Source organism: Camelus dromedarius, chromosome 31, assembly GCF_036321535.1.
Source record: "Camelus dromedarius isolate mCamDro1 chromosome 31, mCamDro1.pat, whole genome shotgun sequence".
Classification (NCBI taxonomy): Eukaryota; Metazoa; Chordata; class Mammalia; order Artiodactyla; family Camelidae; genus Camelus; species Camelus dromedarius.
The window spans coordinates 17389728-17404080 of record NC_087466.1 but is presented as its reverse complement, the minus strand read 5'-3'; the positions used below and the strand labels follow the sequence as shown (position 1 = coordinate 17404080).

At 47.5% G+C, this 14353-nt stretch overlaps 1 protein-coding gene across 1 annotated transcript in view; it reads left to right on the top strand.

Annotated features, from left to right (window-relative positions):
- The window catches only part of CUX2 (cut like homeobox 2), a 98816-nt gene that overhangs the window by 35140 nt on the left and 49323 nt on the right, over positions 1–14353 (top strand). Inside the window, exon 3 of the mRNA XM_031442714.2 lies at positions 5979–6057. Within this exon, the coding sequence (XP_031298574.2) occupies positions 5979–6057 (79 nt within the window). The remainder of the gene's footprint in view (positions 1–5978; positions 6058–14353) is intronic.

Genomic DNA, 14353 nt, shown 5'->3' with positions numbered 1-14353 from the left:
AGTGAGTTAATATGTGTCAGACACTTAGCACAGTGCCTGACAGTCAGTGCTCAGTAGTCACTGTGACTATTGATAATAATAATTCTCATATCAGCCAAACAGGGTAATTGTTACCCCCTTTTACAGGTGGTAGGATATCAGAATATTACTATAAATAAAAGGGATTTATCACACAGACTCTTAAAGTAAGATGCAAGCCTTCTGGATGGTTTAGCCAAACCTCCCCAGTGTATAAATCTCCCTGAGTGCCTTTACAGCCTCAGAGGTGGATGGCCATGTAGTTGGATGCCTCTCCTGTTGGGGAGCTCAGTACCTCATAAAGTAGCCCATTTTGAGAACCTGGAAAGATTGAGCCTCCTTGAAATTTCTACCTTCCTCCCACCCCTGGGCTGGAGTCTTTACGGTCTAGAATACATCTGTTCCTCTACACACGGGCCGGAAAGATCTTCAGCTGTTTGCACACTGCTCTTGCGGTGTGTCCTCCTGAGTCTGCTCCTCTCTCTTGGCTAAATGCACCCCATGTGCCTCCCCACCTTCAGCCCCCACCGTGTCCTCGATCAGGAGTTTATCTCCTAGTCGTCCCTGGAATCAGTTCTTTTCTCCGCGTCTCCAGCAGCACCCTGGACCTGGGCCATCGCCTCCCCAGACCCTGCGGCAGTCCCCGAGAAGTCAGCACAGGCCCCTTCCCCTCCGGCACGTCTGAGCCGATCACTCCCCTGCCCCACGGCTGCTCCCGGGGTTTCCTACTGCTCCTCTCCACGGCCCACAGCCTCCGCCCCCTCATCCTCTCTGCTCCCCCACTGTGCTCTGCACCCCACCCCTGTGCTCCCACTTCACTCTGAGCCCCATTCCGTCTGCCTCCGTGCCTGTGCCTCCCTCGCTCTCCAGGACCCCTTCTCCTACCTGCTCCCCTCAGTGTCTGGGGACCCCCAGCTCTCTGCTCCCCCTTGCTCTCCACGCCCCCTCACTCTTTGCATAACCTTCCCTCTTCTCTGCCTCCTTCCTCTCTGTCTCTCCTCATTCTTCTTGCTCCTCTTTGCTCCCCATCGGCCCTCCAGATCTGCAACCCCCAGAAGGAGAACCAGGCTGCAGAGGGTGTTAAAGGGCACCCTCCTGGCCCCCAGGGCCATCCTGGGCTGATTCCTTTTCTCCCCAGATCTCATTCCTCTGCCTCCTCCTCAGATGTGCTGATTCTGGGACCTCTGAACACCCACCGCTCTACAGCCCATCACTCTTCAGTTTCATCCCTGCCGCAGCAGATCCCCCCCACCCCATCTCCCAGAACCGCCATGCCCCACCCTTCCCAAAGCCCAGGACCCAGTGGTAGAGGGACGCTGTTTTCAAAATGTGTTCCATGGAACCCGAGTTTCCAGGTTTATTCTGTGAAGAAAAAGTTCTGTGGCCAAATGCATTTGGGCTAAGCTGAGCAAAAGAGCATCCAGTGAGCTAAGAGATTTTGTACAATTCACAGAGAAGGCAGATGGGCACAGCCTTGATCACAGGTCCCTCTCCTCACGCCTGGGGTACTGTGCAACACACTTTGAGGAGCACTGGGTTCTAGTTGCAAGTCTGGGCCGCAGAATGAGAGGATGCCGGGTGTGGATACCACCTCCATCAATAACTAGTACTCTCATCTTGGCCAGGTGGCTTGGCTTCCATGAGCCTCAGTTTCTTCCTCTGTAGAATGGGAGAAAGTGCTCATGTCTGAGAGTTGTTTTTGGAGATTCCAAAGGTAAGGCACTGAGAACAGAATAAAGGGTCGGTTTCCAGAAACTCTTACCATTCATCGTGAAGAGCTTGGCACAGAGCTGTTCTCAGTAGCCAGACACTGCTCTCTCAGACAGCTCGCGGAAGCTCAGCCCCGGGGGGGCCCTAAACGTGCCATTTTTAACCACCTGACAAATGCTAGGCAGCTAGAACAGGCTTTTGCCTCTCCTCTGGCTTAACCAGTTCTACACCTGTTACTTTCATACTCCGGGGACCAAACACATTTTCACCCCCTATATTACAGCCGGTAGTGTGAACGCCGCCTGCTCCATCACACGCTGAGCTGTTTCTGATATGACCTTCTTGGTGTCTGTAGCTGGCCGCCGCCACCGCCTCCTCCCCCAGATGGCCTTCAAAGATCTGCCTGTCACAAGCCAAATCTGTCATTCTGGACCCTTTTCTCCTGCCCTTCTGCATGATGGGGCCCAGTCATGAGGCAGAACCACATGGCCTTTTATTTATGCTGGGCTCACCTGCCCTGGGCACATGGGTGAAATGCATCAGAGTTGCAGCTCTTGGAAAAGACATCCCTTATGGTTGGAAGAAGAATTATCTGCTTTATTAGAAAGCTTTTTGCCAGATTCCATGGGACTCTTTGCCGCATGTTAGCTCGTTCCTCTTCGACAGATGGAAAGTATTCTTCCCACTTAATGGATGAACAGACTAAGGCTGAGAGACGCTTCATGACATTAAGCCCAACACTAGATCAGGCTATGATACTTGGTCTTCTAGAAACAGAGTCATTGCTCTAAGACAAGACTGAACGAGGCAGGGCATCCAAATGGCAACTGCCTTTAAGAGTCATATTTACCATGGGAAGCCCTAAATTTGAACCAGTTCAAACTGAGTGCCATTCCAGTCTCACATTGTAAGGAGACAGTCACACAGATAATCAATACCCAAGTCATGAGCACCATGAATGGACAGTAGAGGGTGCAATGGGCAGGGAAAGGAAAGCATTAAAGGCATCTTCCAGCACTTGACCCCCCCTCTGCCCTGAATTCCTTTTTAGAAATCAGTGGAACATTCTCAGGCCTTTCCCCAGACCCCAGCCACCACACGTGCTCAGCATGGACAGCTGTAAAATGAAGCATTCAGTCTTCCTGCCGGCTGATCTTTGATAATTCTCCATCTAGAGATCGGGAGATGAGTTGCTTTTGTTTCTCATGGCTTTTCGTGGGCTCCAGGTCAGCAGCGCAGCAGCCCCTGACTTGGTACAGCCATAGGTGGCATCTCAAGGCAGCAGCTTCCACATGGCATACGAGTGACTGTCCCCACTGGCTGGGATGGTTTCTCTTTCCAGGAGATAGGGGCCCACATCTGAATTCAGAACAGTAATTTGAACTCCCAGACCTGGTGTGAACCTCACTTGGCCATTTACTTACTGGGTGACCTTGGGCAAGTTACTTAACATCACTGAGCCTTGGTTCCCTCACCTATACAGTGGGGATAATGACAGCAGCTACATTCAGTGATTGCTGTGTCCGTGGAGACATGATTATGAATAATAAGAGCATCTGGTACGTGGTAAACTTTGAATATTACACTTGTTATTGTTTATTATTATTATTATTGCATCAAGGATGCACCCCCCCCCGAAACTCTGAATTAATTGCCCCTCCTCACATTGCTCTGGAGATGCCAGTGTTTGCATCACCTCCTCCTGTGTTATGGTTCCTCTTTGGCACAGCAGTGTCTCCCACTCAGCTGGGAGTCCTTAGAGCAGGAACTATGTCTCATGCATGTTAGCAAGAATAAAAGTCTTCCATTTGCCCAGATTCTAGAACATCGTTTCTGTCCGTCACCATCTTCCCCTTCTGGGGAGATAACTCCCGATGTTCCTTCCACCCACCAAACTGGGTCAGCCTCCCCTTATTTACACTCTCCAGTCCCCTGTACTTTTCCTTTGAAGTGTTTAGCATGTGTAATTAATGAATTATCTGGGGAATCTGCTTTAACGTGGGTCTCCCCACTGGACTGTGAGTCCTGTAAGGGTGGGGCTTGAGGCTGCACCATTCATTGCTGAGTTCTCAGCCACAGTGCATGGCGCCTAGCAGGTGCTCAGGAAATGTTTGTTGAATGAATGAAAGACTGTCATTCACTTGGAAGGCAAGAAACCAGAGACTGCTCTCAGAATAAACAAGGAGAGAGCTTAAGGGGCTTTTGGAACTGACCTTTTTAAAATCACTTGCTCAACATCCACCGTACATTTCTTTCCACCTCTCTTAAATAACGAATCCTCTGTGGACCTTGTAAAGCCTTCAAGCCGAGCTGTCCAATAGAAATATAATGTGATCCACAGATGGACTTTTATATTTTGTAGTACCTACATTAAAAAAAAGTAAAAGGAAACAGATGAAATGAATTATAATAATAGATTTTATTTAACCCAGCATATTCCAAACTGTTATCACTTCAACATGTAATCAACATAAAAAATGCAGATGAGCTATTGTACACTCTTTTTTTCATACTAAGTCTTTGAAATCCGGGTGCATATTTTGCACTCATAGCACATCTGGATTTGGACTCACCATGTTTCACGTGCTCAGAAGCCACACGAGGCTTGCGGCTGCCATATTGGAAGCTGGAGAGGAACTGCTATGGTTTTCAAATTATTCTTCCCAGAGTGCACTGCTGTGTGTGGAGGCGGGGCCTTCCTCAGGTGGCCTTCATCAGACACCAGAGATGAGCAGAGCTGATGTTTGTCACCCAGCACTTGGCAGAACCTGTCCCCATAACAGGCAAGAAGGAAGGGGTTGATCATACCAAGAGGTGACATACCTATGGGGCTTCATGCGTGGAGTTTTGCAAAGGGCTTTCCATTGTTTAAACCATTTGATCCTCCAGCAGCCCTTTGAAGGAAGCTGTCGTGTTATTATCCCCATTTGACAGATGGGGCAGTAGAGGCACAAGGATTGAAGTGACCTGCTTGTTCAAGGACACACAGGTAGTAAATGGTGGAGTGGAGATTTGAACCCAGGCAGCCTGGCTCCAGGACCTATGCCTTGGTTGGCTGCCTCTGAGCAGACTGTCTCAGAACTGGCCTCTGACATTTCTCCACTGTGATGTCACAGACAGAACCTAGAGTTGGTGCAACCCACTTGGATTTGTTCATTCAGCAAATTACATTGATGCCCTTCTGTGAACCAAATAACATACAGAGCTTACTTCAAGGGGAGGAATTCAATAACAGTCACCCCCCTAACTGGCATTGGGATTCATAAGAAAAGCCCAGCTCTGAAAGAGGACAGTTGACAAGTAGATGGCTCTGACAGATTCATCATTTAGGAAGTTGGCACCAGTCTGTGCCAGGGAGAGTACAGCTCATTCCAGCCCAAAGGGGGCTGCCCAACTCAGGGTGTCCTCGAGGAGGTGGGGATGGTGACCTGTGGGTGCCAGGAGCTCGCTCCTGCCATGTGCCAGGAAGGCCCAGGACTGTGCCAAGGGGACTGGGCCACCAAGAGCCAGCATCAAGATAGCTTGTAAGGCCAGAGCTTGGAATGCATGGCCAGGAGCAGAGGGATGAGATGGGGCTGAGCCCCAGATATGCATCTTACAGAGTCTCACTGGCAGAACAAAAAAGTCCACAAGTAAGAGAAAGTGTGCAAATGTAGCCCCTCACCAACTGGGTTATCCAGTCGTTCATGTATTCATCAGTCAAGGAGCATTCATTGAGCACCTTTGGTATGCTGGAACAGTTTCACCTAACTTTGTCATTCTTGACATTCGTTGAAACTGATATCTTACTAAAGATTCAACAATTTCTAATTTTCAGTGGCAAGAAAATTATGTGTCCCACTTTCCCACAAAACTTGTCATATTTGAACCACCAACATTAACCTTTAGTAACAAGAATAATAATAATTGCTGACACCTAATGTGTGTCAGACCTTGTGCTAAGCATTTATATACAGCTTCATTTAATCCCCACAACACACCTAGGAGGTTCTATTATTTATCTCCATTTTATAGATGAGGAAACTGAGGATCAGAGAGGGGCAGTGACTTGCCCAAGATCACACAGCCAGAGGCAGTGGAGCTGGGACTTGAACTGAGATTTCTAATTCCATGCTTTTAACCTTCATTTACTTTCTCCTCCACCCCAACCCCCGACCCCATTCCCTAGTTTACACATGTAGAAAATGATCAGATTTGCTTGTAGACTCAGATGCCATGGTCACACATGATTCTTTCTCTTGTTTCCAAAGGTGGTGGCTCTTAGTAAGAGAAGTCAGGAGGCTGAAGCTGCTTTCCTGAGTGTTTACAAGCAATTAATTGAAGCACCAGGTAAGAAACTCTTGGGCTTCTTAATTGAATAATTAATGAAAAGAAACTGCTGTTAGGACCATTACACAGGGGTCTTCTGATGGTGGAATCTGGGAGCAGACTGAGACTTGTAGGAGAGGCCAGGCCCTCCATGGTGGGAGTTTGGGAACTGAGGAGGTCTATACCCACTCTCTTGTGACGTGTCCCCACACGACTCCCCCATCTTACCCCACTGCCTTCCAACATCAGCTGTGGAGTTTGGGGGTCCTCCTGGTGAGATCTTCCACCTGGACCTTCTTGGGAGCCAAGAGTCTTGCCCTCCAAAACCCCCTATTCCAGTTCCACAAAGGGCAGAAGGCAGCTAGTGCTCTCTGCCAGCAGAGGGCGCTGGAGGAAAAGACCAAAATTGTTTCCCCCAACATGGCACAGCCAACCTCAAAAACCTTGATGTTCAGCAAAAACCAAACCCAGAAGAGCACATACTGTATGACTCCATTTACGTAAAATATGAAGACAGGAAACAATGTCAGCACTATTCACAATGTTCGAAAGGGGGAGACAACCCAAATGTCCATCAATGGATGAACAGATTAAAATGTGGTCTATCCCGCTAGTGGAATATTATTCAGCCATTAAAAAGAATGAAATACTGACCATACTACAGTATGGATTAGCTTCAAAAACATGATGCTGAGTGAAGGAAGCCAGATACAAAAGTCACATAGTGTATGATTCCATTGATATGAAGTGTCCAAAATAGGCAAATCTATAGAGACAGAGATCATCAGATTGGTGTTTCCCAGGGCTGGGGGGAGGCGAGAATAGGGAACAAAGGTTTAAAGGGTATGAGGTTTTCTTTTTAGGGAATAAAAGTATCCTGGGGCTAGATAGAGATGGCGGTTGTACATCGTGAATGTACTAAATGCCACTGAATTGTTCCCTTTAAAACAGTAAATTTTACATTACAGAATTTCACTTTAAAAAATGCTCCTGTACTAGTAAAAGTCGAGAGTGGTTTCTCTTGGATGGGATGTTGGTTCCTGGGAAGGGCTTTCAGGGACTGGAGATGTTGCTTCTTGATCTGGGTGTGGATTACAGAGGTGTGGTCAGTTTAAGAACCTTCAGCTGTATACCTAAATGTGTAGATATACTTCTGTAAAAAGTTTCCCTTTTCTAAAATGGCTCATCCTCTGAACTTTCTCATTTATTGACCCAGAAATGGGAACCCAGAGAGCAGAGATTTGCTTAATAATGGTGGAGCTGGGAGGAGACGCCACAGTGCTAACTCCCCCAAAGCAGACAGCCCCCCACCAGTCCTTTCCCATTCCTTCCACGGAACTGCAGAAATCACTGCTGTGGAGGGGGGATTGGGGCTGGGAGTTCATGAAGAAAATGAGATCCACTCCAAGCCAAGGCAGGGAGAAGGCGAAGTCATTTATATTTGATGTCAAGGTTGTTTGTGGGATCTTCATGTAGTGGGTGGGAGTGTCTCTCATTCCATCTGCCTTGGGTAGTTGTGGTATGTTGAATAGTGTTCTCCAAAAATTTGTATCTACCTTGAACCTCAGAATGTTACCTTACTTGGAAACAGGGTCTTTGCAGAAGTAATTAGTAATAGTCTCAAGATGAAATCATCCTGGATTTAGGATGGGCCCCAAATCCAGTGACGGGTCTCTTTATAAGAGGAGGAGAGGGAGACACAGGGAAGAAGGCTGTGTGAGGACAGAGGCAGAGCTTGGAGTGATGCAGCCACAAGCCGAGGACTGCCTGAGACCACCAGGAGCTGGAAGAGGGAAGAAAGAGTCCTCCCCTAGAGCCTTCAGACGGAGCACGACCCTGACAGCACCTTAATTTGGGGCTTCTGGCCTCCAGAGCTGGGAGACAATAAATTTCTGTTGTTTGAAGCCACCCTGTCCGTGGTGGTTTGTTGTGGTGGCTCCGGGAAACTAACACAGCAACGATGTTGTGCGGCTTCCCCTCTGAGAGCAAGTAGGCTGGGTGAGAGGGACGTCCTCTGGCCTGTTCTACTCAAAGTGTGGTCCTTGGACCAGCAGCATTGGCTTTGCCTGGAGCTGGATGGAAATGCAGAACCTCAGGCCACTGAATCAGCTTCTGCATTTTCACAAGCTCCCCAGGAGGTCTGGGGGCACATCACAGCTAGAGAAGCGCTGGCCAGGTATGGAAGTTACATGTGCTCCAGCCTCTGCATGTTACTAGCTCAGAGGGAACAGGCCCTACCAGTCCCTGTCATGCTGACCTGGAGACACTAAGTCCTGTGCCCCAGGCCTCACAGCAGGGAGGGATGGGACTTAGTTCTTAGCACATTCAACAAATATTTCCAGAGTGTCTGCTCCATGTCACAACTTGGCTACACGTGGGAGGTTATGTTAGTTTCCTGTGACTGCTGTAACAAATTACCATAAACTGGGGGCTGAAAACAACACATACTTGTTCTCTTACGCTTCTGGAGGCCAGAAGGCTGAAATCAAGGTGTCGGCAGGGAAGGTGTGCTCCCTAGAAGGCTCTAGGGGAGGGCTCTTTATTACCTCTTCCAGCTTCTGGTGGCTCCAGGTGCCCCTTGGCTTGTGGCTGCTTGTCTTTAACCACTGCCTCTGTCTTCACGTGGCCTTCCTCCCTCTGTGTCTCTGGGTCCCAAATCTCCAGTTCCTTTCTCTTAGAAGGACACTGGTCATTGGATTAAGGGCCCACCAGATAATCCAGGATGATCTCGTCTTGAGATCCTTAGCTTAATTACATTTGCAAAGACCCTTTTTCCAAATAAGTTCACATTCACAGGTTCCAGGCATTAGGATATGGATGTATATTTTGAGGTCACCATTTTGCCCACTAACAGAGGCATCCGCAGACTCTCCTTGCTCTGCCCCAGTCCCGTGCTCAGCCCTGATTCTGTACTTACGAGAAGGTGGCATAGCCGTGTGGGTTTTCTTAATCAGAATGCTTTGGCAGCAAGAATGGCTGGAACCTGACAGCAAAGCCCTGGGGACTGTGGTCCCCTTTCCCACCCCCTCCTCCCCCCGCCTCTATCCCCAGGCACCACAAGGACATTGGGCCCGTGGCAAGAGGCCAAGACAGCTGTGTCTGCAGCCCTGGTCGTTGTCACCCTCACTGAGGACCACACCAGGCACGTGGCCGAGAGGCCAAGAGGCCCCATTCCTCGTAGCCTTTTTGCTTATGTCTCTACCCTCATCAGAGCTACCTGAAAAAAAAACTGGAAAAATACACCGTCTATTGCCTACTCTTTTCTGTCCTTCGCACAGTCTCAACGACAAATGACATTGGAGAATGACCCAGTACAGACCCCAAGATACCTCCCAAGAGTCTCCACACTCCACTGGGGCCCACAGCACCTCTCCTGTAGCACCAGGGGCAGCACTTAGATGGGCTGGTGTTTCTAGGCTTAGGGCCAGACCCCAGTTTGAATCCTGCCCATACCACCTACTCACTGGGTGGCCATGGAGAATTAATTCATCTTGCTGAGCTTCAGTCTCATCTTCTATAAACTGGAAATAATATCAGAACTTCCCTCATACAGTCATTGGGAGGCTTCAGCGAGCATGGCACATAGTGGCACTTGCTAGGTATTAACTGTTCTCATCATCATCCCTGTATCACTAGGACAAGTGAAATTCTCCAAGCCTGGGACTGAGTCACACTAAATTTGCATGCCCAGAACCCAGTACAGAGTAGGCACCTAATAATTGTTTGTTGAATAAATTAGAAATAAGACTCAGGCACAGAAAGGAAAAGAAAGGTTATTTGAACAAAAAGGTACTTTTTTTTAACTAGGGCTTTCTGCTTGTCACATGTTTATCTATTCAGATAGCATTTATTGAGTGCCTGCTGTATGCCAGCACTCACTAGACGCTGAGACCATAGCCATGAGCCCACCGATGCAGACACGGGCCCAGCCCTCAGGGAGCTTGCATTCTGGTGGCAGAAGTAACCAGATCATCACTCAAATAACCTGTTGTCTCAAACCCAGGGGAGCACTGGGGGGTGAGGAAGAGCTTGCAGCCCCTACTTGGAAAAGAGCATCATTTCTGGGGTTCACTATGGGACCCTCTTTTTTTTTTTTTTTTTTTTTTTTGAAAATAGGTCTGTTAACACACTCACAAGGCCAGGACCACAATGTCCAGAGACCGTGAGAGTTCCCGAGATAGGCGGGGAGCTTTCTGGAAGGTTCTCATGCCCTCTTGCCCCTCTCCCCAAAGGGTCGTTCCATGCTTGGTGCTGAGTCCATGTGTTCGATTTCCCAATTCCACCCCCCAGAAATGGAGGGGCAGCGGGCGGACGCACATCCCCAGCTGTCACCAAGTTAGAGAACGAGGAGCCTTAACTGACGGAGACACACCATACGAACAGCCCCTTCAGGGCTCTAATTCATTTTCGAGACATTTAAGAATAACAAAATGTTTTAATGATTTCTTAGGGGAATTAGGAAGACATATTTTTGTTCTCATTAAATTTTATCCTTAGACACAAGAACCAAATGTCAGATGTGTTGTTGGTGCTCAGAGCTTCCCTGCTCACTGTCCCCACCACACACACCGCCCCAACCCCCTCCATAAAAATGACACTCCTGGAAAATTGGCCAGGATGCACGCTCTCCTGTTTTTATATTTCTTGACAGGCAAATTATTTGTCGAAATACTTCTCCCCCCAACTCCCCCCGCCCCCCCGAAGCCGCACAAGCCCTGATTCAACATTTTTGTTTTGAGTGACTGCTGCCAACACAGATCTCTGGCAGAGAAGCGATACAGCATGATTGCTCAGCAAGTATTTTGATAAGTGTGCAGCCTGTATGTCTGTAATTACGAAGGAAAACCGTAAATCTTTTGGATATTGTTCACACAGATGTGGCGTGAAGTGAGAAAAAAAAGCAGTAAAACGTGTTAAAAGCATAATTAATGTCATTGTTGTGGAGGATGATTTGATTTAAACCTTTCTGACTTCTGTACCGGTGACGGCTGATTTCTTTATCGCGTTCATAGAGTCACTAGGTACCAACCTAAGCTTCAGAGAGCTAACTTGTTAACTGAGTAATTAGTTAAAAGCAAAAAAAAAGAAAAAAGAAAAAACAAAACAAAGGAAGAGCGAGGAAAAGGGCAGGCAGAGGAACTGCTGAAGAGAATAAAAGAAAGAGGTGAGTGCCCTAAAATGTTCTTTCTGCTTTACTTTGATTTTTTAAAATCTGATGCAGGAGATGGAAACTCCTGATGGGCGTTCCTGTCCCTGCTTCCTCCTTCAGGAGGCAAGGCTGGGCAGCGAAGGGATGTGAGCTGCAGTGTCAGGCTGAGTGGACTGCGACTCCCAGCCTGGTGTTTTGAGCTGTGTGACCTTGGGCAGGGACCTGAACCTCTCTGAGCTCTGGTTTCTGTGTCATTAGCAGAGGGGTGATAATAGAACCTGCTCGTCGGTCGATGTGAGAATCTGATACGCATGCATGAAAGTGTTTGGCGGCGTTTAATAACCAGCAGCCAGTTGCAAAGCTGACACCAGGGTATAAGTTACATGAGTCACAAGCGTTGGCTGTTGATTTCACAAGGTTCTGTCAATTGTCAAGGACATGGGGTGAGAGGTGTAGCCAACAGGGTTACTGAGTGTGGAGTAGGAGAATGCTTTCCAATATTTCGGGTTTTAAAATTTTTCTCCCCAATGATAAAAAATCATATATGTGCTCAAGTTCAGAAAATATAGAAAAATGGAAGGAAGGAGGGGGAAACTACAACTAGAAAAGCAGTGGGAATATTTTGTTGTTTTTCTTTCTGATCTTTTCCCCACGTACTTTTTCAAAATGGTCGTTCACTCTGCACGAACCATTTTGAATCCTGCCTCCTTTCATCTGCCTCAAGCATCCATGTTTCCCTGTGTGACTGCAAGTTCTGAGTAACTTCGTTTTGTCATGTGTGACAGTCTCTTGTGTGGCTGCATTGTAATTTACTGAAGCCCCTTTCCAGCACTGGGCAGTTAGGGTGCAGCGTATTGGTACTGTGTAGTTCTGAGGGCACGGAAGAAAAATGGGAAGGAATATATATTGTAGCCACTTGCTGACCACAAACCCAGGAATAGCAGTCAGAAAGAACAAGAATATTTTTCCTCCTTGTTGATTTATTTTGCACTCCTTCATTTATTAGTTACACTAAATATCTTTTCATATGTCATGAATCACTCATATTTATTCTTTTGTGAATCACTGATTCATGTATCCTTAGCCCATTTTTCTATCAGTGAGATCATTTTCTTATTGATTTGTAAATGCTCTTTATATACTAGGGATACTAATCTTTGTTCTGATAAATGTGTTTCATATTTTCTCCCCAAGTTTGCCTTTTGTTTCTTAACTTTGTTTACAGTGTCTCTTGTATATGGTAATGGCAGGCATTCAAAAAATATTTGCAGAAAGTAGGAAATCTTACCAGAATTTCGCTTTATGGCTTCTGAATTTCATGTCATATTTTAAAAACCCCTTCTCGGCTGAAGGTCATAGAGGTTTTTTAGTGCTTTTGTGATCTGAATTTTTGAAAATTTATATCTTTGAACTATCTGAAATAGATGTTGATGGAAATAGTGAGGGAGGTTAAAAATTTAGCTTTCTGTTTGTCCCAGTGGCTAATTCTACCACCATCTAGTGGATAAACCAATAAATAAATAAAATAATACGGAGTCTCGTAAGAGAAGCCCGTCATTGTCTCTGGCTGCCCTCACCTCCTTGCCATCCTCCCCGTGTATGGCTCTGCCCAATCGGTCCTGTAGGGGCCAGAGGAACATGGAAGGGTAACATAAAAGAACATTTAAGCCATAAAAAAGGAAAAGCTTACTGATGGCAGATTTTCCCAAAGATGGGAGTTAACTTAGTGGAAGTCCCATTTTCTGCCACACCTTTGCCCCTGCCTTTTCCTCTGCTTGGTGCGTGCTTCCCCCCCACCCCGGCCACCTATCTAACTTACCACTCCTGGTAGCTAAGTGTTGAAAGATGATTAAATGAGAACATCCGGCATGATGCTGGTACCCAGCGGGCGCTCAGTAAACAGCGGTTCCCTTTCAGAAGGGACGACAGGCGTTTCAGGTGTGGCTTTTCATTCTCTGAGCACCTACTGTGTGTTGAGCCCTGTGGGAGCTCAAACCTGAGTCCAGCAGGAGCCACATGATCAAAAGACAGACAGCCAGAACAGGAAAAGAGCTCCAAGGCAGGAAGGCTGGGAGAGGTGTCTCAGAGAGAGCAGCCTTTGAATTTGGTTTTAAAAGATGAGCTGCCATCCTTGTCGGGCCATTTCTGGGGTGCTGCCTGTGGGTCAGGCAGTGCACTCAGCCCGTTACAGAGGTGAGTTCCCTGCTCCCCACTGCCCCCTTGGAGGTAGATATCGCCATCCTGCCTTATTTGTGCAACTAAGGAAATGCAGGCTCAGAGAGGTCAAGATACTTGCCCAAGGTCATACAGCAGAGAGGTGGTAGAGCCTGAATCTTGACCCCTAGCTCCAAGCCCAGATGCAGGATTAATTTTAAAATTTAAAGGGTTTGGGCAAAACCATAATAGAGATTTTGAAATCTAAAAAGAGTGAAAAACAGTTCAGAGTCTTGGCTGCCAGTGGTTGAGATGTTCTAGGCTGAGAGGATGCGCCCTTTGCTGAAATGCAATGTGTTACCCAGAGGAGGAGAAACTAACCCTCACAGCCAAGAACGCCTGGCCCTCCTGGCCCTCCTGGCCCTCCTGGCCCAGGGCTCCGAAGGCCGGCACTTTCACTGAGGGGAAATCAAGTACAGAGCTCCAAACTCGGGCAGAGCGATGCCAGGGGGACCACTGCCAGGAGGAGCACTAGCAGGACTCCAGGCTGAAGGAGCCTCTCACAGAGTGGAGCCAGTGCCCCATTACACCTGTATTACACAGACTTCTCTGACCCTCTGTTTCCCCACTTGTAAAATATGGATAATGATCTCACCTAATTATAGGCCCACTGGGTGGGTTAATTGAGAATGGAGAATGCCAGGCACTTAGCATGGTGCCTGGCCCAGAGTAGTAGCCCCATGCAATTCATTCAACAAATATCAAGCTCCTACTGTTTGCCAGACACTCTACTCAACATCAGGGGCGCATTGTTAAGCAAAACAGACACTATTGGGGGAGGTTACAGCTCAGTGGTAGAGTGCGTGCCTAGCATGCATGAGGTCCTGGGTTCAATCCCCAGTACTTCCACTAAAAAAATAAATAAATAAACCTAATTATCTCCCTCCGCAAAAAAAAAAGACACTGTCCCTGCCTTCCTGGAACTTTCTATGCACCTCAGTCTATGGAAAATTA